The 22,588-nt window shown below is 52.6% G+C and overlaps 2 protein-coding genes and 1 long non-coding RNA gene across 12 annotated transcripts in view; 2 read left to right on the top strand and 1 right to left on the bottom strand.

Moving 5' to 3' along the window:
* PTPN1 (protein tyrosine phosphatase non-receptor type 1) overlaps nucleotides 1-6,917 on the top strand; it is a 63,435-nt gene extending 56,518 nt beyond the window's left edge. For both annotated transcript variants that reach the window (XM_073236458.1, XM_073236459.1), the window contains exons 7-10: nucleotides 318-479; nucleotides 857-1,077; nucleotides 3,427-3,598; nucleotides 4,851-6,917. In XM_073236458.1, coding sequence (XP_073092559.1) covers nucleotides 318-479; nucleotides 857-1,077; nucleotides 3,427-3,598; nucleotides 4,851-4,874 — 579 coding nt within the window. In that variant the 3' untranslated portion in view covers nucleotides 4,875-6,917. The remainder of the gene's footprint in view (nucleotides 1-317; nucleotides 480-856; nucleotides 1,078-3,426; nucleotides 3,599-4,850) is intronic.
* Nucleotides 6,918-7,963: 1,046 nt separating this feature from the next.
* The window catches only part of RIPOR3 (RIPOR family member 3), a 65,185-nt gene continuing 50,560 nt past the window's right edge, over nucleotides 7,964-22,588 (bottom strand). For 5 of the 9 annotated variants that reach the window (XM_017651910.3, XM_017651915.3, XM_073236453.1 and 2 more), the window contains 12 exons: nucleotides 22,389-22,534; nucleotides 20,736-20,865; nucleotides 18,075-18,635; nucleotides 16,632-16,762; nucleotides 15,246-15,366; nucleotides 14,509-14,644; nucleotides 13,736-13,897; nucleotides 12,962-13,123; nucleotides 12,259-12,461; nucleotides 11,054-11,137; nucleotides 9,629-9,719; nucleotides 7,964-8,997 (listed from right to left, as the gene is read on the bottom strand). In XM_017651910.3, coding sequence (XP_017507399.3) covers nucleotides 8,819-8,997; nucleotides 9,629-9,719; nucleotides 11,054-11,137; nucleotides 12,259-12,461; nucleotides 12,962-13,123; nucleotides 13,736-13,897; nucleotides 14,509-14,644; nucleotides 15,246-15,366; nucleotides 16,632-16,762; nucleotides 18,075-18,635; nucleotides 20,736-20,865; nucleotides 22,389-22,534 — 2,106 coding nt within the window. In that variant the 3' untranslated portion in view covers nucleotides 7,964-8,818. Of the gene's footprint in view, nucleotides 9,167-9,628; nucleotides 9,720-11,053; nucleotides 11,154-12,258; nucleotides 12,462-12,961; nucleotides 13,124-13,735; nucleotides 13,898-14,508; nucleotides 14,645-15,245; nucleotides 15,367-16,631; nucleotides 16,763-18,074; nucleotides 18,636-20,735; nucleotides 20,866-22,388; nucleotides 22,535-22,588 lie in introns of all 9 variants that reach the window. The other 4 variants (XM_073236455.1, XM_017651913.3, XM_073236456.1 and 1 more) reach the window with 4 other exon arrangements.
* LOC118970234 (uncharacterized) lies at nucleotides 14,588-21,202 on the top strand. The gene is made up of 4 exons (XR_005058033.2): nucleotides 14,588-14,669; nucleotides 15,376-15,538; nucleotides 16,089-16,197; nucleotides 21,065-21,202. It is a non-coding gene; the product is annotated as an uncharacterized lncRNA (long non-coding RNA).

Here is a 22,588-nt window from a genome sequence, read left to right as displayed (position 1 = left end):
TGCAGTTAACTAGCTTTGATCATCACTTTTTAACAGTTTTCCTCCTGTGGAAGTATAGCTCTACCCTAAATAGCTATGTTCAGAGGGATGCTTTTCATCGAAGGTGGAATCCAGGAAGACCCAAAGAATCCCTTTCTCTCTCAGTGGTTTCCCTGTGCTCCAACAGTCCCAATGTTGCTGCATCTCCTCATATGTTCTAGAATCCTGCCTTCCCCTGGTTTTTCCTGAGTAGAATTGGAGCACGCCTCCAAAACATTTGAAGTCACGTTGCACTGGGGAGTTGGAGCTACTGATGGTGACTCCCCTCTGGGTTTCAGATGGACAAAAGGAAAGACCCTTCTTCTGTTGATATCAAGAAAGTCCTGCTAGAAATGCGGAAATTCCGAATGGGGCTGATCCAGACTGCAGACCAGCTTCGGTTCTCCTACCTGGCTGTGATTGAGGGCGCCAGATTCATCCTGGGGGACTCTTCAGCGCAGGTCAGCGGCACCTTTGCTTTCATTCGAGTGTGGTGATTTTAAATTTCTGCCTCTGAAGTAGTTATCAGTTGTAAAAAGTTGACACATTATCACGTATCAGAGGAAGTCACTATTTTCCCTATTTACATAGCTAGAAAGTTGTGGGAATGTTGAGTGTGTGCCACTTTCTGCTTTTGAAGTGCTTACAGAGAGAACATTGATAGAATAGATGCTATTTTCAAAAGATTTCACCTTCCAAGTGTATGTCTGTAGACCCAGGAAGCCAGGGAGAGCCCCTCACCAAGCTGTCACCTCTGCTCCCCTAAAGGGAAGGGGGTTTCCTGACGACTCAGCCAGGCGGGGTCACTCATGGGACTTGCTCTTGCTGCCCTTTCCAGGAGCAGTGGAAGGAGCTCTCCCACGAGGACCTGGAGCCCCCACCTGAGCACATCCCTCCTCCTCCCCGGCCACCCAAACGAATCCTGGAGCCACACAATGGGAAATGCAAGGAATTCTTCCCAAACCACCAGTGGGTAAAAGATGAGACCAAGGCAGAAAAAGATGGCCCCATCAAGGAAGAAACCAGTATGCCCTTAAATGTTAACTGCGGAATTGAAAGGTAATGTGAGGGGCCTGGCATTTTGGGGGTAAGGGGAACGGCCTCTATTCCAGAAATGCATGTTGGTATTGAAACCCTGTGAAGCGGTCCTCTCAGCAAGCAGCGCTCTGTGTCTTTGGGGAGTGGGATTCCTGGCTGGAGGAGTGTCGGGGCTAAGCCGCAGGTTGGCCCAGGGAAGTGACTGGCTTCAGTGGGTTTCTAGCGCCACCTTGTGGTGTCCATTGGAAGCGGGCCTTCCCCCGCAGTGATGACACTGCCGGCCCCCAGTCTTTGGGTCAGTCTTGAAACATGATATCTAGATTTGACATACCTTCAGCCCCAAAAATGGTCCTTTGGGAAACTTCACCTTTTTATGTCTTGATTAATGCCATTTAACAAGGATTATCGAACACCTATTGATGCATTTGAAATACTGAGGTAACTAGAGCATGGCCCCTGGTCTGTGATCTGGCCCATCTTATTGAGAAGGGGACAGTACGTTGTGGTTGGGAGCCTGTGAACAGTGACATGAAGGAAGTGTTCATTGTTAAAGTCAGCCTCAGAGAAGAGATACTCAGCCTTCTCTGGGTGGTCAAGGAAGGCTTTCTGCAGGAGGTGGCACTGTGTGGAAGCCTGAGCCTAAGACTATGGAGGGAGTACCTTTGATACCTGCTTTTTGAGGGCAGCTTCTGATGAACACACGCTTTGACCCAGTGCTTCTAGATGTATACAGCTAGATCCAGAAATGTGGCCTGCAGTGATTCTCAAACAAGTGTGCAAAGAGATGGACAGGTAGCAATGTTCATTGTGGCATCATTTGTAATGGTGAACAAGTAGAGGTGAGCCAGTTATGTATCCAGGGATTAAATGAATCATGCTATCTCCCTGTATAGGGATATTCCGCAGCTGTGTAGAACGGGACCTGCGTGTACAATGTAGCCAGGCGGAGCTGTGCAAAAGCCATGGTTATACACAGTGTGTGCCCCAGTGAGTCCTCCAGCTGAATAGATCATCAGAGTCTTACCCTGGCAGCTTGCTAAATGCTGATTACTAGGGACCATGAACCTGAGTCCCCAGGGCCCTTCATGTAACTGGTCCTTACCACAGGATCACTAGATCTAGTTTTGGGGCTTGAGAGACAACTTGTCCAGGAGGTCCTTCCAGAGCAGGTGCCATGTGATATGCTGTGCAATAGCTCAGTGACTGTCCCCCAGTGAGACTGTCTAGCTTCCCAGGGCCTCTGTTGACACTCTCAGGGTAGGCCAGTGTACTTACCCAAGGCTGAGGATGACCCAGGAGCTGGTGTGTGACTTGTATTGAATTTGTCATGTGTTCTGTTTCTTTATTCATTGAGACTGTGGAGAAAGTGGGGCCTTTCACATGTGTGTGAAGGTGGTAAGTAGGGAAGTGTGGATCTGGGAAGCTAAAAGCCAGAGAGTTCCAGGAAAAATGGAGTTACTTCAAGAACAGAAGTGTCTCCAGGCACCAGTGGGAGCCCACGTGCACAAAGGCCTCAGGCCTACAGCCAGGACCTTGCAGGGTGAGCACCAAAAGCAGGTGCTCTGTGTAGCCTCCTCCTGTCTCCTGGGGAGGTGTTGCCACAGGGCGGTCCTGTCAGTCACACAAGATGCTGTTGGGGTAGATAGGCTGTGAAAATGCCCATGTGAGGCAGGATGCCCTGTGACCAGAGTCCCAGGATGGCAGCAAGAGTGGAAAGGGAAAGGTGTGGAGAGGAAGCAGGAGAAGGGCCTGGTTCCTCACAGGCCCATGAGCCTCTGCTGGCCTCTCCCAACACAGACCTGGAGCAGGAACAGTGTGTGTCATCCCTGCTGGCTCACTACCAACAAGGCAGCCACTGGACTGCATGCAGGGTGCCTGGGAAACAGTCCTGTGGGAAGGATTGCACCAGTGCTGGGGGCTCGGGCCTGGGACGGGGTGGGCAGAGGGCCAGCACTGAGCATCAGTGGGTCCTCGTGTCAGCAGAGACAAAGGCCCTTGTGCATCAGTGTCTGCCAGAGGGCCTGCGGACCGGGTATTGGCATGTCCTGGTCTCAAGGGGAACTTTGTACAAACAGACCCCAGAGGAAAGTTAGCACTTGTCTTTGTACCAGTGGCTATGTTTCTCCTCAGATCCTTGCCCACCCTCCATCACCAAGGAATTCACGGGTCTTCGGAACACTGCCCTGGCTCTCGTGGTGCCCAGGTCTCTGCAGGGGAGGCAGTGACAAGTGGGCTGCAGGCCAGTGGTCAGCATCGCCAAGCTGTTTACCTGTGGTTAATTTTTTCCTAGAATTCCTCCCATAGTAATGGCATCCTCACCATCATTTTCCCCAGAGCGAGTAACCCATCTCTGCCTCTCTCATTCCTCAGCATGAGTCAAGACACTGAAGTCAGAAGGCGGGCTGTGGGGGCAGGTCCTGCCCAGGGGGAGCCATCACCACCCGAGGAGGGGCAGGACCACGTGCTGAGTCCCTGGAAGCCCTTCTTGGTCAACATGTGCATGGCCACGGTCCTCACGGCCGGCGCGTACCTCTGCTACAGGGTATGTTTTCACTGACGGACGTGCTGGCAAGACCGCGTGTACAGAAAGCACTGGCTGACTGCCCGGCATTAGCATTCAGGGCTCTGGAAGGATCTGAGCCAGTCTCAGAGGAAACGGCAAAGGTTTTTAAAGTCTGGAACTGCGAAAGGCTAACGAGAGAATTGAGGATTGATGCACTGGGGTTTTAAGGAGCCCTGTCATCCCAAGAATAGAAGTCTAATCTCAGGGCCTTAACCTATTCAGGAGTAAGTAGAGAAAATGCCAAATACGTCTCACTCTCTCTCTCTTTTTATTTTTTGTTCATCTGTTTTTTGGGGGGATGAAAGGAATTACAACACATTGTTGTTTTTAACCTTTATAAAAAGCAGCTTTTTGTTATTTCTGAGTTTAAAAAAAAAGACTAGGCACTTACGAAACCCTCTTGTACCCTTAGGTGGTGTAACCAGATATACAATTTGTATTTGATTTCCCAGGGAAAGACTCCCACACTTTTACGAATGTTAACTCCTTTGGAGAAGAGGTTTAAGGGTTTAGGACACTGTCGCACTCAGTCACTTCCTCCGCTGTGTGCACACTGACGTTGGATAGCGCCTGTGAGCTTGCCCGTTTAAAGGAGAAAATAGCAGAAGACTATCTCTAGAAAACAAAGCGTGGCTTCTGCATTTGCTCAGGGTGCCCCCGCTGGTTTTCCATTGTTCTCTCCATGAGTCCCTCTTGTTACAGCCATCTTGCTGTGTCCTGCTCATCACCCCCATCTACATAAACAGGCTTCCTCGAGGTCCCTGCCTCAGGGTCAGACGTCACCCCAGGGTGGCCACCGGCTTTTTACCCTGCTGTTGACATCCAGAAAGAGCAGTTTCCACCTCACTTGGAATAGAAATGCCATCTCAGTAGAAATGTACACATTAGTGTGTTGCTGTCAAGGGGAAAAGAGAGGATTATAGCCTCAAATCTCTGATCATTGAAATCACTTAGGAAGACTTTCTTTTTTATTATTTTAAATATTTTATCTCTTTCCAAGTGACCATCTTTGAGTGCATCAGATGGTTTAGAAACATCCAAATAATTTTTTCCTTTGGGTGATATTTGGGAAGGAAAGGAGGGGCTAGTAAAACAAAACAAAGCAGAACAGAACCCCCTTCACTGGAGGCTGGAGTGGCTGGGGGCCGGGGCGGGTAGCCAGGGTCGTGTAGGAGTCTGCAGCTCTAGGGGTGGGGTCGGGCTCATCTGAAAATGTTTGGTTTCATTTCAGTTCCTGTTCAACAGCAACATATAATCTGACCAAACTCCACTCCACCTCCACCCCACTGCCCGCCTCCGCACCCAACTAGCAGGCGAGCCGTGGTAGGTAAGGGCCGATGGACAGCGTAGCCAGCCGTGACCTGGACAGACGTTTGTTCTACACTAAAACTACCCTCCCAGGCTGTTGGTTTTACCCTTTATTCTTTACTTCTGCCCCCCACTTCCTTTGAATACCAAATTCACAACCCATTTTTAAAGACAGCAAAGGAGAGTACCATGCTTGTGGCACAGAGGAAAGGTGGCCTGTGCAAGTCTCGAGGTTCGCCCCGCTCTGCCCAGTGCTCCTTCTCAGCACACCCAATGCACCCCTGTGCCCTGCAGTGGGCCCCAGAGACTGTGTGGTGAACCTCTCCACTCCGTATTTATTTCTTTACTTTCCCCCAAAGATGTCCATAGTGCACTAGCATTTTCTTAAACCAATAATGTATTTAAATTTTTTGATGTCAGCCTTGCACCAAGGACTTTATCAAAAAGTACAGTAATAAACCCTCAGGTAATGCTGGGAGCGCAAGACGTTGGGGTGAGCCCGCTGCGCCAGGCCAGCACTGGGAGGACGGTTGTAAGCGGTGGTTAGTTCGTGGCCTTGTGGGTGACATGAGAAGAGGTTGGCATATGTTTATGGAACAATGGGATAATATATAATGAACACTTGGATATTTAAGATACGTGACGTGAGATTACTTTGCCCCAGTTACTCCCCTCCCCCGTTACCCCCCAGATCCCTGTTCCCAGTCCCCACCTCTCCCTCTGTATTAGAATGCATGTACAGTCCTCTTGTGTCCTGATCAAATACCACATGCTTGAAATACTGGTATCTCTGCTTACTAATGTGCCCGTGAACAAGTCCAGCCCACCTGTGCATGGTCTGATCATTACATGTCCATGGTTCCCGAGACTGTTACTGAAATAATAGCCATTCAGCAGTGGAGTGATGTTTTCCAGTAACAGATAATTGCCGAATTCCTGGCATGACACTCTGGTGACTTCCAGGTGAGGTCCGGCCTCTCCCGGTCCCGCTGGGTCTCACTGTAACTCAGACATTCCGAGGGTACGGGAAGCCATAGTCACACCTCATGCTCTGGACATTTAGGCAAGAAGGGGCCCCCCACACCCAGCTTTGGGATCAGCCCCCACTACCCCAAGTTCACACTCTTCTTGAGCAGACCGTGATTTGGAACCAAGGCACCTGTCGGAAACCCCACTTGTTGAAACAACCTGGATGACAGCCCGGAGAGCCAGCCTGCTGCTGTCTGGGCCCAGGGGCCCTTGCTGAGGGAGGCATGTCTGCCCCTGCCCTGGAACCCTGGGAACCGATGGTGCTCACCACTCTTCCTGCGAGGGGAACTTAAGACCTCCACATTAAGTGGCTTTTTAAATAAGAAAAAAAGGCAGCTGTCATTGACGAGCTGCTCTTTTGCCAGCATTTTCACATTTTGCCTTTCACGTGTTAGAAGCCCGTGCAGAGAAATTCTGCGGTGGGAACATTTGAGGCATCGCCCCGCAGAGCCTTGGTGAGGTGTGGGTGAGGCTGAGGTGCCAGGCTGTAAGCATTGTTGAGTCGGGCTTGTTGTTTTTGAAGTCCTGTATATGTGTGTAGTAGTTTGGGTGTGTATATATAGTAGCATTTCAAAGTGGATATACTGGTTTAACCTCCTATCCTTGGAAAGCAGATGGCTCTCCATCCTGTTAACACGTATGTTAAGAGAAGCAGCGAGCTGCTCTGCTATATGCCTTAAGCCAATATTTACTCATCAGGTCATTATTTTTTACAATGGCCTTGGAATAAACCATTTTTACAAAAATAAAAACAAACAAAAAAAGCGAGGTGTTTTGGTATAATACCTTTTCAGGTGTGTGTATACGTGAAAGCATGATGGGATGGGGTGGGGGGGAGCGTCTCAGGGTCTTCTGTGACCTCACAGAACTCTCAAACTGTACAGTTTTCCAACTTGCCATATAAAAAATGATGGGTTTGCATTTTAGTTGCAACAATAAAAGTTTTTTTCTAAAGAACATGGATTTGGGGTGCTTCCCATTTTTTGTTTAATGGGCCTGAACTAGAATGGGCAATTCCTGTTTCTTTCCATCCCTGCTGATGTGAAGCAGATGTTGTCAATCAAGTGGGGTTCCGGTTTTCCACATCTGAGAGTCAAACAGCCTCCTGGAGTTGTGAGGGGGAGCTTCCTTCACTGGTAGGTTTATTTAACACCCAGGCTTCAACCCATCCCCTCAGTGACGACAGCAAAACCTGGCTTCTGCGTGGATGGGCCCCTGGATGACACAACAAACCTAACAAGTTGTTCAAAGAACTTTTCGAGCCTCAACAAATCCTTTAGAAACCATAAGACAAGGTCACAGGACCTCTATAGCCACAGTGCATGTGGGATTGACATAAAAGTAACAACGAGATAAAACATTCATGTGTCTTCCTTTCTTGTACAAAATTAAGTGTAAGTTACCCCTAAAGTGATTTTCTTTTTACTTTTTTTGTTTTGGAATATCAGACTGGCAAAATGTTGTGAAACTAGTATAAACAATTTCTTTATGCCCTTCAAGGTTTTATGACTGTTTCACTGCTGGCTGCTGAACTGTTGATGCTGTGGCCTCCCAGCAGGATCTGTGCGGCTGCACGGGCTGTGCTCGTGTGACCATGGAACGTTTATAGAGACCGTGGCAATCAGGATGTTGTCACACCCACTGTCACATCAGTCTTGGTTTCAGATACAAAAATGGCATCTAAGCTTTCATGAAGAGGTAGAATGCCAGTGTGGGGAAAAAAATCCACTAAATTTGTAACTTTGGAGTAGAAATCAGATGGGGCCAGAGGCCAGACAGGGGCCATGCGGTTGATATCTGTATAGCAGTGGACACTTGGGGAGCCTTCCAAACACAACGTGGAGAATCCAGAGGCACACCACTGGGGTGGCCCTCCTCAGCCTGCTTCCGTGGGGGAAGCTACCTCACTGAGCCCCACATTAGGGAGAGGGCATTAAGGGACAAGAGGGGCCTTTTCCCCCTGCAGGAGGTTTGGGGAAACAACCACTGCTTTCTGCTTTTTTCAGGTAAAGTGAAACACCAATAAAAACCATTTTTTAATTAAAATGTCAGAAGATTGAACATAGGAATGAGGTAAATAAATACTAAGTTAAACCAAAAAGCACAAAATATATACAGAAAGTTTAAATGAGGATGTTTAAGTTACAAAGTTTTCAAGGCCGTTGTTGATAGCCTCATTCAAACCCCTAGGTTTTCTACATTATTAGCACAACAGCTGAGGACACATCAGCATTTTTTTTAATAGACTTAAATAGGAAACTAATTTTCTTTCTTTAAACATGCTTTTCAGTGAGTCTTTTTTTCAAACTAGCTTATGGCTTCTGAAACTGTTTAGTAGGCCTTAAGTTGACTTCAAAAGTTGGATTCCATTTTGATTAATGAGGTAAAAGTACATGCCTTTACTGCCATGACACTTGCAACTTCTTGACCAGTGGCATTCTCTTTTCCTTGTGCTACTGAACACAGTGAAAATAAAGCCCACGGTCAGCAGGCCGCCACCAGGCTCCGCACTGGCATTTGGGCTGCAGTGTAGGTTACAAATGAATCATAGAAATCCTGGCCGTTTGCCTTCCCCAGCTTGCCAAGGTGACAGCTGGATGCTGTTCAAATGATTCGACCCATCACCCTATTTCCTTATTAGCAGGGTCACTCGGCCTGCTTGCCACTTCAATCCCAGTTTGGGACCCAGTTGCCAAGCTTGCCAACCCACAGGGAGACCTCCAGCTAAGCACATTTGTCTTGGAGCCTCGTATGCCAGGCCTCACCCTGCCTGGCCCAGCCCTTTGTGGCGCAGCAGCCTGGCATTGACCCCGCTCTGCTTTCTGAGGAAGGTCAGACAGATTGTCAAATCCAAAAAATTGATCATTTGATTGAAGTTGTCTGTTGTGCAGCCTCTGAAGTGCTGACTTCACCTTTTTCGGCTCCTACACACAGCCTCCGTGGTGGCCTGGAGCTTTGTAACTCGTTTGAAGATTCGGGGAGCTCCGGGCAGCTCAAGCGACTGGGGGAGCACGCAGTGTGCCCCCACCAAAACCCCGGCCCTGTGAAGAGGTTGGGCAGCAACAAAAGCAAAGATGCCAGGTTTGAGCTCAGCAGCTGAGGCTTCTCAGAATATTGTGATCTCAACGTCTGCCTCCTGGCAAAAGCCACCTTCTCTTTGCTCTGAGCAAAGTTTGTTCATCTTCTCAAAAGCTAAGTGTCCTTTTTCACCTGAAACATTAAAGTGATCCATCACTGGATGGTCCCCTGCCTCCATGCTACCTACTCTGGAGGGGCCATGGTGGCCTTAGTCCTGACTGACACCTGGATCCTGGGTGCCGCTGTGAAGGGCAGAGGGAGGGAGCATTTGGGAGCGCCGACTAGCAGACCCGAGTGGACCTGGACCCTCACTCTGACTCAGGACAGAGTCTGCTGAACTTTAAGCCTGCCATGCCCCTGAATTTTATTCCCAGGGATCATAAATTAACGTTTAAGAAGGGAATAAGGCACTAATGCCACCTAGGTCATCAAAGGAAACCTGCCCTGGCCAAATACAGGTGAGCAGGTCACTAACTGCCTGCCCGTGTGCTGGTCTCATTTGAGAGCTAGCCGAGGCTTCCAGCACCCCTTTCTGAGGGCCCTGGCACCCTGCCCCGCCACCCACACACTGTAATACTAGATCTTGTACTGTACCGAATGACAGCGTGGCCTCCCGGGCTGCAGCTCGTACGGCCTCCAGGTCAGACTGGCACAGGCTGGCGATCTGATCGATGCTTTCCATGCCCTGTTTGAGGTTGTTGGGAAAAGGGTCCATTAGGGGACATTTTAAGTAGCAGGTGGAATCTACTTGTATGAGCCCTGCAGGACCAGCCCTAGCGTGGGCTTGGGTCTCAGCCCTTTTGGAAGGCTTCTAGGCCCCTGCATGGCCTTAGGCCCATCAGCACCATTGGAAAGCATATGCATCCTGACACCTGCTAGCAAGCCAAGCTATTGGCAGAGCTTTATGGACACTTTTCTGAAAGGCCTGCCTTGAAATGAGACCTGCTTCCTTCTGGGCCTTCCTACCTCCTCTCTGCTCTCCCTCCCCACCCTCCCACCCTCCACGGTCAGGGCCTGGTCTGGGCACAGCTGTCCCTGGCTGCTCCCCTCCAGGGCCAAGGGCCAGAGGGCATGTCAGCTCTCTCTGGTTACTAGAGCACCATTCCCCTCATACTGGTTATTTGATTGTAACTAAATGGTCCTCCTGCGATTTCCTGTCAATTCATTCTGGGATGAATGGGATGAGTAAATTTAATCTGTATTGGACTATTATTCATCTAGCAAACGAGATGATTTTTTAAAATGAGAGTTCCAAATGCAGGTAAGAGGCTGAGGTAGGATGCACATCGTCTCACTTCAGATTTTGGGAGCATAGGCGGATATGTTGGATTGAGAGTCTCAAAAACGTCCATATTCTCTGGTCCTGGAGTAACGCTAGGGAGTCTAGCCCAAGGAAATAATTCAGAACTCTGTTTTTTAAAAGCTGCATTCACAAAGATGCTCATAATGACATTATAAGAAAGAATGGATGACAAACCTAAATTTTCTACAGTCTGAGATTGAGGGATAGTGTAAGGTATACACCTGATGGATCCTTCATAAAGAATGCCGAAGTGCTACCAGTGTATCACAGAAAGTTCTTACTTGGTTAAGTCTTTAAACTATGTTGAATATGTTCAAAATTTTAGATCTTACACATTTGAATAGAAATATAGCAAGATGTCAGCAGTAGTTTCTGCTAAGTGTCAGGATGACAAGTGACATACATTTCTGTATCTTCACTTTTTTCCTATGATGAGCTTATTGTGCTTTTAGGGATATTGTAATTGAGGGTATTAAAGTACATAATCCAGAGTGAGAGCCTGGGGGCCCCGCTTATTCTCTGAATCAGAGCAAACGCTCTTGTCCAGGGGTCTCTGTTGGTGGAGCTGACATCTGTCTAAAACTAGCTTTTTGGGTGCTTTTTTGCTAGCGGTTTTCTTTTTTTGGTCCCAGTACAATTATTTTGAAATGAACTAACTTCACCATTACCCACAAGCAGGCTTCTCTCCATCACCAGCGAGGACAGGTTAAACTCACCCTGAGATGTTTTAGCGCCACGCACGCAGCTTGCTGGAGTTTTGCATCGTCCTCGGTCAGGGCATTGGTGTAGAAGAGCAAGGCCTGGGAAATCAGGGTGCTGTGAATGGGGGGCCAGTGAAAGCAAAGTCCATGGTGCCCACCGCTAATCCTCCAAATGCTGACAGTAAGTCAAGACTTAACCTTTTTCTAAACAAAAATCAGGCCATGATCTGTTCATCTTTGAGCCAGGTGTGCTCAGTCTTGAGCTGTAGATAATACACTGTTTAGTTTATGTCTAAAAATGCTGGTCTCTAGGCCAATGGTAATCAAAGGAAGAAAGCTTTTTTTGTGTAGTAATGTTTCCAAAGTGCATTGTGAGACTGCCATCTAGGGAAAATGCTAGATCAGAGAAATCAGCTGTGCAGCCAGGGACCCCAGGTGAATTGAATGTACAGAGGGGGCTGACCTCACGGACTGAAATCAGGAGGCTACAGCCCAGGCCAGAGGGCAAGCATCTCTTCTGCATCACCCTGTCCCAGGCCCAGCTCCGACCCTGCCACCACCAGTCACATGACCATGACCAAAGTCACTTAAGCTGGAAAACTGGCATTTGCTTCACAAGATTGTTGTAAGGGTTAATTAGGAGGCACACTGGGAAGTGCCTGGTTCTCAGGGGGGCCCAAGAGGCTGTATGGTAAGGCCCCAGAACATCCTCCCATCTCAGGGGCTGGTACCTTAAATCTAGAATAATCACCGGCCCAGAACCTAAAAACAGAGAGGTCTAGTTTCTCAGTTTTCAAATGGACCAAATACAATGAATGAGACAGCCGGCCACACATATTAACTGAAAGCAAATGAGGATGACCATCAGAATTCTAAGAAACATTCTACATGCAAGTAACATTTCAGAGACCAGATAGATAAGCTGCTTTAGAAACACGGAGGAACAAGTGGTAGGCTTGTCATGTGTGGGTTCCTAGGTGATGGCCTGCTAGCCTGAGCCCGGCCCAGATCCCTCCCCAGGGCTGGTGCTGCTGCTGGCAGTGGCTTGAAGGCTGTGTTCGTGTTTGGAGCATCCCTAAAGCAAAACATTGCACAGCAAATGCAGCCCCCAGTCAGTCCGTCCTTTGTATTTTTCTGAGGAAGGAAGTTTCCCTCCCCCTACCTCCCTTGAACTCACATACCTGCAGCCAGGGTGTACACCCTCCCTCCTCACGCCATACCTTTTCCCGAAAGCTCTTGTTCCTGGCTGCCCCGGCCAGTCGAGTGCTGGCTGCCCTGCACACCCGCGGGGTCCCATCCAGCTGCAGCAGTGCCCACGCTGTTAACGTCTGGGGCAGGGGCTGAAGCTGGCCCAGCCGCTTCCCCTGCAGCTTCCTGACCGCCTTGAGCTGCCCCGTGCACCGCAGCTCCTCGATGAGAGTGACTAGAAGAGACAGGAGAAGTAGACCCAGGGTCCCTCTGCAGTCGGGCCGTATAGCTGCAGGTCTGTGTGGCCACTGCCCTTAGCCAGGGAGAAGCAGCAAAACCAGGGGCAAGCCCATGCGACCAGCAGGGCCCTGGACTGGTTTCAAAGGGTCTCCGGGAATCTCTAGGGAGGCTTTCTAGCAAGGGATCAAATAGGCCCTGAGAATCAATCCAACTCCAGTCCACACTGTAGGGCTCAGGCAGCTGAGCATCACCCTCAGCAGCTCTGACCTCTGCTCTGTGCTTTGTAAAGCCTCTTTTCTTTGGAGCTGATTTCACTATATGGGTTGAATGTACAACCCAGTTAAATCTGGGTTCTTGAAAGAACAGCTGGAGGGGAAAGACAGTGGTTCTGAAAACCTGCCTGGCTTCCGAGAGCTGGGACAGAGAATTCCACCGATAGATATTCCTTTGTTTCTGTTTTGCATTGAGTCCACCTGCCGCCCTTCTAGCCCCTACCTTCCTTGGTGAGTTGGGCAAAGTGCTTCTCCAGGTCAGAGACGCTCTGCCTCTGCAGGTAACTGTGAAACTGGAACCAGGTGATGGTCTGTTCTTCTGGGACCCCGGCTCTGGGGAGCAGCCCACCGCAGCTGAGCACCTGCTCCAGGAGCCTGCGGCATGCTAGCAGACATGGGGGAGGGCGTGAGGAGAAGCAGACCTTGACCCCTCAGAACTTCCCAGCCGGCCACGGCCAGGTCAGTTCAAAGGCCTTCTAGTGGGACGTGGGTGGGTGTCCCTCACTGCGCCTCCTGTGCCAGGGCCCGGGGACATGCAGGCTGAGGAGCAGCCCAGGTGGTGGTTGGAGCTGCTTAAGTTCCAGAGCCACTGCCTGGGTTATGCCTGTCACCCTCCAAGTTGTTAGCAGAAAAAAATGCTCTGCATTCTGGGGAAGAGGCTGGCCAGCATTTCAAGACATCATTATCAGGCAGATAAAGCCCTGCCTACCTTCCCAGAAAGGTTCTTTCTTAACCCTTTTAAGGTTCTGGCAGAAGCTGTGGAAACTGTCCCCAGAAAAATGCTCCAACCGGCTGATTTTACAGTTTCAGCATTTCCAACTCCTTCCTCTCCCCAAAAAGGAGATGATTTGTAGTCAAGCTGAGAACCGACCTCCATGTGACACCATGAAGACACAACCATAGGTTCAGGTAGGGCCCCAAGCAGGCCCGCTGCAAGCACAGGAAGGCCCCAGGAGACCCAACACAGCTTCCTTGTCGGGGAGGGAGGGGGAGCTACCGGTTTCCAGCTGTCCTGGGTATTTCCCTCTGACTCTGTGCAGGAATGTCTTCTTAAGCTGGTTCAGGAGCGATGTGGCCGGGCAGGCCAGGACCCCGCCGGGCTCCGTGCACCCTCTCCACAGCCTCAGGCACCCCTTCCTCCGCGCAGCCTGTGGGATGACTGAAAGGCCAGGCTCAGAAACCTGACCAGTGGTGGGAAAGAGCCAGCAGCAAGGAGGCCCAGAGGTTTCCTCCACTAAGACCCGAGAGGTTGGTGGGTGAGGGGCAACATGGCTTAATGCAGTGTCCCTTTCTGTCATTCCAGTGTGACACAGAGCACAAGCAGCTTCTGTAGGTGCCTACCTGGGTCACCACCCACAGTCCTCACAAGCACCCTGGGGCAGCTACTGTCTCCAGTCCTTCTCTGGGCAGGGAGGCCCCCCGGAGGCTGAGGCAGAACTGGGGTTTGTTTGAGCACATGCTGTGTCCCTTGAATGAGTCCTGAGGATTCCTTCACCGACCCCTACCCAGTGGCCCGAAGGGGAAGCTGAGGCCCAGAGAGGTGAATCCTTTATCTAGGGCCACTCAACTGGCTGGAGAGTGCATGCTGCCAACTCCAAGGCTCTGTGACCTCCCTTCACCCCGACAGTATTGTCCAGCCCAGCCGTTGCCACCACTCCCAGCCCTGGCCTCCGGGTCCCTTGGGTGTGGGGAAGGGGGTGCGAGAGCTTCAAAGCCCATCACTTCATGCCATTCACAAGAGCAGCCCGTGGGTGGCAGGCGGTCACTTACCTTCATCAATGGAGGTTGCCTTGCTGACCTTCTCAAAGTCAAGTGCAGAAAGAGTCTCCAGCACCTGTTTTTGCTGCACAGCTTCTTCCAGAAGACATTCCTGGACCATCCGTGACAAATTAGGAGAGGCCAGTTTCTGAGAAGCAGCCATGATGCTCCAGGTTAGCACGGAACGTGCCTCTGAGTTTGGCCATCATGACGTGACTCCCACCTGCCCCATGCCCACACTTTTGGTCCAGACGGTGGCTCCCTGATTGTCATGTGGGGATTCTTGCTTCACCAAGGCTGGTGAGGAGATAGGATGCAAGCTGGGGCTGCCAGGGGCAGGAAGGGGCCAGCCTGCCTGAGCGGGAGGCCAACCAACACGGAGAAGCAAAGCTGAGAGACACTCAGTTGCCACGACACTTGAAACCTTGGATCTAGCTGGGCCTGAAGCCTACCTCTGGGCCTTTCATTTTTCTGAGCCAAAAATTTCCATTTGGTTGAGCCAGTTTGGATTGGAGTTCTGGCATCTGCCACCTTTGGTTCAGGGCTCGGGCTGCACAACAGCCACATGACCATTCACTATTCCAGAGGAAACTCCATCTCATTGCTTCTTGGGGTGTGGGTCTCTCACCCCTGTACCATGCTCCCCACCACCTTCAAGACCAGCTCTTGGCAAAGAGGACTCCCAGCTCCCAGCCCAGCCTCCCAGCAAGTGCCCCCCGCCCCCACCCTCCCACCACTCCCTCAGCCACCTGCAGCAGGGCCTTGCAGACTTGGAGGTGGACCATGAGCAGCACATCCAGCTCTGGGGCACCAGCCGTGAGCATTCTAGATGCTTCCAGTGATGGTGGTGGGGGCGGGGGCCTGCCCTTTCTGTGTTAGATTGAGAAAAATGGGGTGACCATTCTGATGAGCCACTCAGCTCCTCCAAGAACGGAAGAAACCCTCCCTCCCTGGAGAGCTCTGATCAGGGAGGCCAACTCCAGGGCGCAAGGAGATGGAGTTCAACTGAGGAAAACAGGGAGGAAAAGAAAAGCAGCAAAAGGTAGCAACAACTCTGAACAGGTGCTGGGATGGTGGGGGCCCAGAGCCCGGGGAGGTGAGGGCCTTAGAGCCCAGGGAGGTGGGGCCCCAGAGACCCGGGAGGTGGGGCCAGAGCCCAGGGAGGTGGGGCCAGAGCCCAGGGAGGTGGGGCCCCAGATCCTGAGGAGGTGGGGCCAGAGCCCAGGGAGGTGGGGCCCCGGAGACCGGGGAGGTGGGCCCTGAGCCCGGGGAGGTGGGGCCAGAGCCCAGGGAGGTGGGGCCCCAGATCCCAGGGAGGTGGGCCCTGAGCCAGGGGAGGTGGGGGCCCCAGAGACGGGGGAGGTGGGGCCAGAGCCTGGGGAGGTGGGGGCACCTTCCAGGGCATGCAATTTGAAGTCAGAAACCTGTGGTTCAAACTAATCTCTAGCTTGGTGACTCTGGACCAGTCTGCCTTCCCTGGCCTCAGTTTACACATCTGTAAAGTGGTCACCAGAATTCCAAGTTCAGGGCAGTGAGGGGTAAGTGAAACACTGCTGGCACATGTGCCTTGCACCATGTTGGCTTCTTGGTAGAGGCAGAACCAGAGGCCTAAGGAAGGGCTGAAGGGCGGTGTCCCCCCCCATGGGATGAAGAGAGGAGAAATTTAGACTGCTTGTGCTCTTCTGTGCTGCTGAGATTTGGGTACGTAAGTGCTCATGATGGGCACGAGCGAGCAGGTGAGGCTGTTTGACTGAGACGAAAGTTGGTGTGGGAGGTGAGGGAGGCTGGTTGGGCCAAGAGAGTAAGGAGCATGTCGCTGCTGCGCCTCGCGTTGGTAGAGGTCAGAAGTTCTACTGTGGACTCTATTGTTCTCTCTTAAGATTAAAAAAAGCCAATTGTTTGGAGCAGAAAGCTCAGGGCCACACCGTAGTTCTGTCTTTCACTCAGTGGTCACTAAGGACCTGCTGGATGCCAGGCAGTAGGCATGCGAGGACAGGGGTGCAGGGGACACAACAGAGCATCAAAATAAGTACAGACCAGGCCCAAGGCAGTGAGAGATGCAGGCCAGGAGACTGACAGGAAGCATGGAGCTAAAGCCGGTCGCTGGGGTCAGCACCCAGAAGGGGTGCACTCACCTGGGGTCCTGGGGACCCCCAAACAGGGGCAGCTCCTGCGGGGCGAAGTCAGCATTGAGGAAGGCGAAGCTCTCCAGGATGCATTCCATCAGGCTCTCGGCAGAGGCATGCTCTGGGCAGGCTCCCTGGGGCTGTGAATGGAGGCCAGGCCTGAGGGTGGTGCCCGCCCCCCTCACACAGCCCACTTGCTGAGGTCCCTCCCCAATGTGGCCAGGTGGGGTGCGAAAGCACGAAGGAGATAAATCTGAAAAGCTTCACCAGGGTCACAAACCCCCACGGGACACGGCAAGAGACAGGAGTGAGTGAGTGGGCCAGGTGAGGGCCATGGAAAGCAGAGCTCAGGTCCTTCCCCAGAGAGCGCGCTGCTGCTCCAGCTGACACCTGCCGCTTGGGAATGTGAAGCCACTCATTCAATTTTCTAGGAAAAGCTGGAAACTTAGATTTTTGCGGGAAGCTGCCAGTTTTTAAATATTGAAACTAATTCCAAATTATACTAAAAATACAGTGTGGGTGAGGCCATATGCCTCCTCGGGAGGCTCAAAGGCTGCCAGGGGAGCCTCTGTATTCCAGGTGTCTCTTGCCCGGCGGAAACATGGGAGGAACGGAGACCGGAGGCAGTCCCCGCCTGGCAGGGGAGAGGGCACTGGGGCCACTGCTCCTGTCTCCCAATGGCAGGGCCCCTCCTCGGCACCTAGGAACCCAGCTGGAGATTGTCGCCACGTCCTCACCCAGGGCAGGACTCCAGGGCCTATACTGCATTGCTCGCCCAGGACTTGGTCCCACGCAAAGTGCTCTCAGGACAGAGATTGAGCGATGGCTGCCGCCAGCCAGAGCTTGGCTCCTCAGAGTGGAGCCCGAAGAGGGGCCTCGGGCAACAAGAGAATGAGGCTAGTGGCAGAGATTTCCTTGCCTGATAGCAAAGAAATACGTGAGCATGTGTATGTGCACACGCTCGGACGCCCTGCAGTCAGTTCCCATTCCCCATTCGAGGCGCACTGAACACTCCTCGGGAAAGTGCAGCGCCTCCGACCGGGCCTCTGGTCCCATTTTCATCAGCACATCGATTCAGAACATTGTTTTATGTGTGTTGCTGTTTAAGGACACCAGCTCTGACCCGGAGAAAGCCCCAAGTTTGGGAATTTAACACCAGGCCACAGCCCCTCCTGCCCTGCTCAGAAGATGCAAGATGTTCTGGCTGGATGTTGGGCAGGTTATCTACTCTGAGCCCCAACTTCCCTTATAATCCTCTCCCAGCTCGATAAGGAACAGTTGCTACCACACTTGACAGAGGAGCAAACTTTGGTCCAGAGAGGTGACATTGTCCACCTGGGCCACACAGGGTTGAGGCTAGGATGTCAGCCCAGGCTGGGCGCCCCCAAAGCCAAGTCCCTTCGTTCTGCCATTGGCAGAGCAGGGCTGCTGCCCAGCGAAGAGTAAACATACCTCCAGCCGCTCCCTGAAGCTGAGGACCTGGTACTCCAGCTCCCGGAGCTGGGGCTGGCTGGGATCCACAGACCTCAGTAAATCCAGGACCTCCTGGAGGGGCCTCTCGAGGGTCACCCCAGGCTCGTCCACTCTGTGCCCTGTTTCTCCCTCGTCGTGGCCTAGGATTGTGTGGTTGTGGAATAGGGAGCCCTGGGCCGGCTTGGGGCTCTCTACTCCCAAATGCCTCCATCCAGGCTGCTCAACAAACGGGCCTCCAGCCAGGTGGGCCATCTCTGGCAGGAGGCCCAGGGCTGGGGGTTCCTCCTGAGCCTCCTCTTCAATGGAGGCATTGAGGCCAACGGCCAGGGGCAGGAACCCCACATCTGAGGTGGACGCTGATGTGCTGGTCTCAGTGTCTCGGGGGTCCTCGGAGCTGAAGGAGTCCATCTCAGGCAGCTCCTGACTCTGTCTCCACAGGCCAGGACCCTGAAGGTCACTGCCGGACAGGTAGCTGAGGATGGAGGTGGCCTTCGGCCCGCCCATCATCAAGGCCTGCTGTGCTGGCTGCTGTAGGACAGACTGGAGAAGGGCACAGTATCAGCCTTACTGCCACCCCAGGGACCCTGGCGAGGCCCCCAGAGGGGCCTCACCCCAGTAGATGTTTGCTCCACATACCCATGTTCTTGGCATGAGTGAGGTCCACCCAAGTGATGGGCAACCCAGAGGGGCTGACAGGACCCTGGGGCCTCCCTGCCCAGGTCACTCATCACCCTTGGACTCACTCCCTGCTGGCCCCAGGCCTCCTTGCTGTCTCTCACATCCTCCGGGCCCCTTTGCACATTCCCGCATCAAGGCCTTTGCACCAACTGTGCTCTCCACCTAGAACATTCTTCCCCATTTGTGACTTGAGCCCTGGTACCCTCAGGTCCTTACTCAGATGTCACCTTTTCTGGGGACCCTTCCCTGGACATCCCATTTCAAAAAGCAATGCCCACCTAGCCCAAGCCGTCCCCTCCCCTTCCTGGTTTATTCCCCCAGGGTCCTTACACCGCTTGGGCAGGCGGTGCTCCTGACCGCACAGTCCTCACCCGGCCCAGGGCAGAGCCTGGCAAGGACTTTTCAGTGAGTGAATAAAGGCCTGACATACAATACCCAAGGAGCGCTTATTACCATAGCAACAGCAGCAGCCGCCATTGGCATTTGGGGTTCATGTGCCTTTTCCTGAGGGCCTTGAGTCATATCTCACTTTACCCTCACCAGACCTCCATGAGGGTGGCACTGTTTTAATGTCAGGGAGGTACCCAATTACTTGTCCTCAGGCTACATGGGGAGGGGGAGCAAAGTGTAAGCTTTGAATGCAGGTGTGCTAAAACCCTTACCCCTTCTGCTTCCCCCTCCCCTTATCAACCAGGCTGAGGATGGCTGGCCTTCCTATAGCCCCATCTGTTTTTGCCAGGCATTCTTTAGAGCCCTTATCATTTATTAACTTATTTAACCCTCACAAAACCCTATCAGGGTGGTGCTGATATTCTCATTCTCTAACACAGAAATCAAAATCCAGAGAGGTTGAGTGACTTGACCAAGGTCACACAGCTGGTGGGTGACATAAACAGAATTTGAACCCAAGCTGTCTGACTCCAGAGTCCATGCTCTTGACCATGGACGATTCTTTAACCAAAGTCTGCTGGCCACCCCCAATCATGGCCACACGAGAAATTTTCCTCCAAAGTACAAGTTTCCAGGCTCATATAAAGCCACCCTCCCCATCTAAGTTCCAAGTGCAACAGGAGATTTGTCTCCAGGCTCAACAGAATGTCCTTGTTTTTGTCTCTGCTCTTGGGATCCTTATTGGAAACGAGTCCCGTGCCTCCCCACCTGCAAGTGACCTCCTTGTGCCAATGTCCCCCCAACCTTAATGGGAGACAAGCTTCCTGGGACCCCAGGACCCAGCTGGGACACCTGCTTTGGGGAGATACTCGCATTCGTGTAGAGTGTTGTGTGTACACAGTTATTTACTGTTCTGTTGTTGGTAATAACAACAACAAAAAACAGCCTCAAGATCTTTTTGAATGAAGTACAGTGAAGCCCATTTTGGTCTGCATGGTATAAACAAATGAGGAGGAAGCCCTCTTGGAATAGCAGAGAACAGCCTCAAAACGCATCACTTGGTTAAAAAGACTGTGGAATAAAAGATGGAGAAGATGCACTTGCTGGTAGGTGGCGTCAGGTATCTGGGAGAACATGGAAGGAGCTGACAGCAGTAGGTGGCGTTGAGGAGGGGACCCAGATCCCAGAGGTCGAGGGAAAGAGATGTTTTTGGCACAATATGCCAAGGTATTAGCTACTGGAAACATATACTAAATGTAAGTTTAAGACAAATAAGTTGGAGACCAAAACCATGGCTGGGGATAGAACCATCCAGAGAACTCCATTCCAGGCCTTCAGGAGAATTAGCCAAGCTCAGAATCAAGGCCTTCAGACTGAAGGGGCCAGCAGCCAGGAAAGAAAAATACTGAAAAACACCCAGGAGAACCCCTAAACAAGGGAGGCTGGGCCCAAAGCTTGCTTCCTCTGAAGGCGTTGCTCAGCCCAGCCCCACAGGCTGGTACCTGGGGAGTTGCCCCCACCACACACACACCCAGTGTTACCACAGCATCCTTGCCTGAAACGGGCTCTCACCAGATAGTATCTCTCTCGGAAGCTGGGGGTGCTTGGGGGTGTCCAATTGTACAAGGAACCCCTCCTGCTGCCCACGGAGAACTTGCCAATGGGGCTTGGTGACACCAGGAAGCTGTCAGCGTCAAATGGGCTGGAGGGTAGAACAGACGGCCAGTGTGTCATCCATGCCCAGGAGGACATTCGAGCACAGACAGGACCCAAGGAACTTAGAGGGAATGGAGGCCCCGGAGTGGCAGGGTCTTCCTGGGGCCACAGGCATAGCCTAAGGACTCTAGGTCTGGATATTCTCACCCCTCTTGGACACGTCTCAGAGTCCCACCACCCTGCAGGTCCAAAGCCAGATGGCAAGGGGCAGCCATCGGCCACCACACATATGGGTGACAGCCTGCTTTCAAGACCACCTCAAGAAGTTCAGCAAGCCAGCCATGGACACTCAGTTCTGTCATGTGCTGGATAAACTACGTCACTGCCCCCTCTGCCCTCATCTGTAAAAGGGACACCTTGTAGAAGGACATCTGTCAGTTCCAGTCACAGGTAAGGCTGGGAAGCAAGGGGAACATGTGGAATGAACAGGTAGTGATGCCAAGCCTGCCCTTGGAGCAGGTAGGCTGGGTACATGCTCCCTGCCCCATGGAAACCTGCTCACTCTCCTTTGCATGAAGGCTTCCAGCGTCTGGGGCCCAGCCCAACCGTAAGGCTCTTAGGCACCCTCGAGTAGCCTCCCCTTCTGCCCGGGGGCAGCTGTGGGCCAGCAGAACACCTGGGCGCTTGATTTGACTGGCCTCCGGTTGGAGGGCACTGGGCCACTCTGCCCCAGACCCTTGACGCCTGGGAGAGAGGTGGGCTCAGCCCTGCTAGACAGATGAGGACACTGAGGCTGGGGGCAGTTACTCACCCCAATCCACCCAGCTCACCTGGGAGACAGCAGCAGCCCTAGTGACCCCAGGCGTGGGTGCCCACCCCAGGGAGAAAGGAAAGACCAGCCCCAACGGGTGAGAGCAAGCACCAGAGCCAAGGAAGCATGTCTCAGCCCTTTGCTCCTACCATACCTGCCCTGGGGAATAAAGAGAAGGGAATTCCCTTGAAACCCAAGGTTTCATTTGGGAAAAAGAGCTCTCCTGCCAAAAAAACAAGCCCTCTGGAAACCACCAGTGTTCACTGAGCTGCACGACAGAGAGCCCCTCCCCCAGGCAAGGACGTTCTCATGAGTGTCCCATCCCGGGTCTGTGGCCCAGGGGGAGTCACGGTGACTGCTCAGCCTTGTGCCTGGCGGATGGCAGGGGTCAGCAAGGAATGTGGTGGTTGGGAGTAAGGAGAGCCCTCCAGGACTCTTCCAAGGATCCCAGCTGCAGGGAAGGATCCGGCGTAGCCCAGATTTTTAACTGCAACTCATTCAAAAGGGAGAAGGGAATTAAAGCTCAGAGGGATGAGGGGTGGGTGGGGGTGGACAGGGAAGGCCTGGCCCCCCCGCCTGTCTGTAGAGTCAGCCAGGGCAGGGCTGCCCACCGGTGGCTGCTAGGGCACAGTCGGACCACTAGGGGGAGCAAGGGAGGCCCCCACATCTTTCTGATCTGGATGGGGTGGGGGGCACCCCTCTGGCCTGGCCCTGTGGAGGGGCAGCCGGGACCCCGGAGGCGGCTGGTCCCTACTCACTTCCACAGCACCTCCAGCTGTAGCTTGATGGTCCCCAGCTCTGTGATGTCCACCACGATGACCTGAGGCCTGGCGGTGAAGAACTCGGTGATGTCACACGTCACTGTGCCCACGGCCAGTGAGCCCAGGCCACGCAGCTCAGTCACCTGCGTGGGTGGGAGTTGTGGGTGGTGTCTGAGCTGAGCCCCTGGGTCCCCTGG

Source organism: Manis javanica, chromosome 5 (genome assembly GCF_040802235.1).
Source record: "Manis javanica isolate MJ-LG chromosome 5, MJ_LKY, whole genome shotgun sequence".
In the NCBI taxonomy this organism is placed as follows: Eukaryota; Metazoa; Chordata; class Mammalia; order Pholidota; family Manidae; genus Manis; species Manis javanica.
This window is presented reverse-complemented; position numbering and strand designations above follow the sequence as displayed.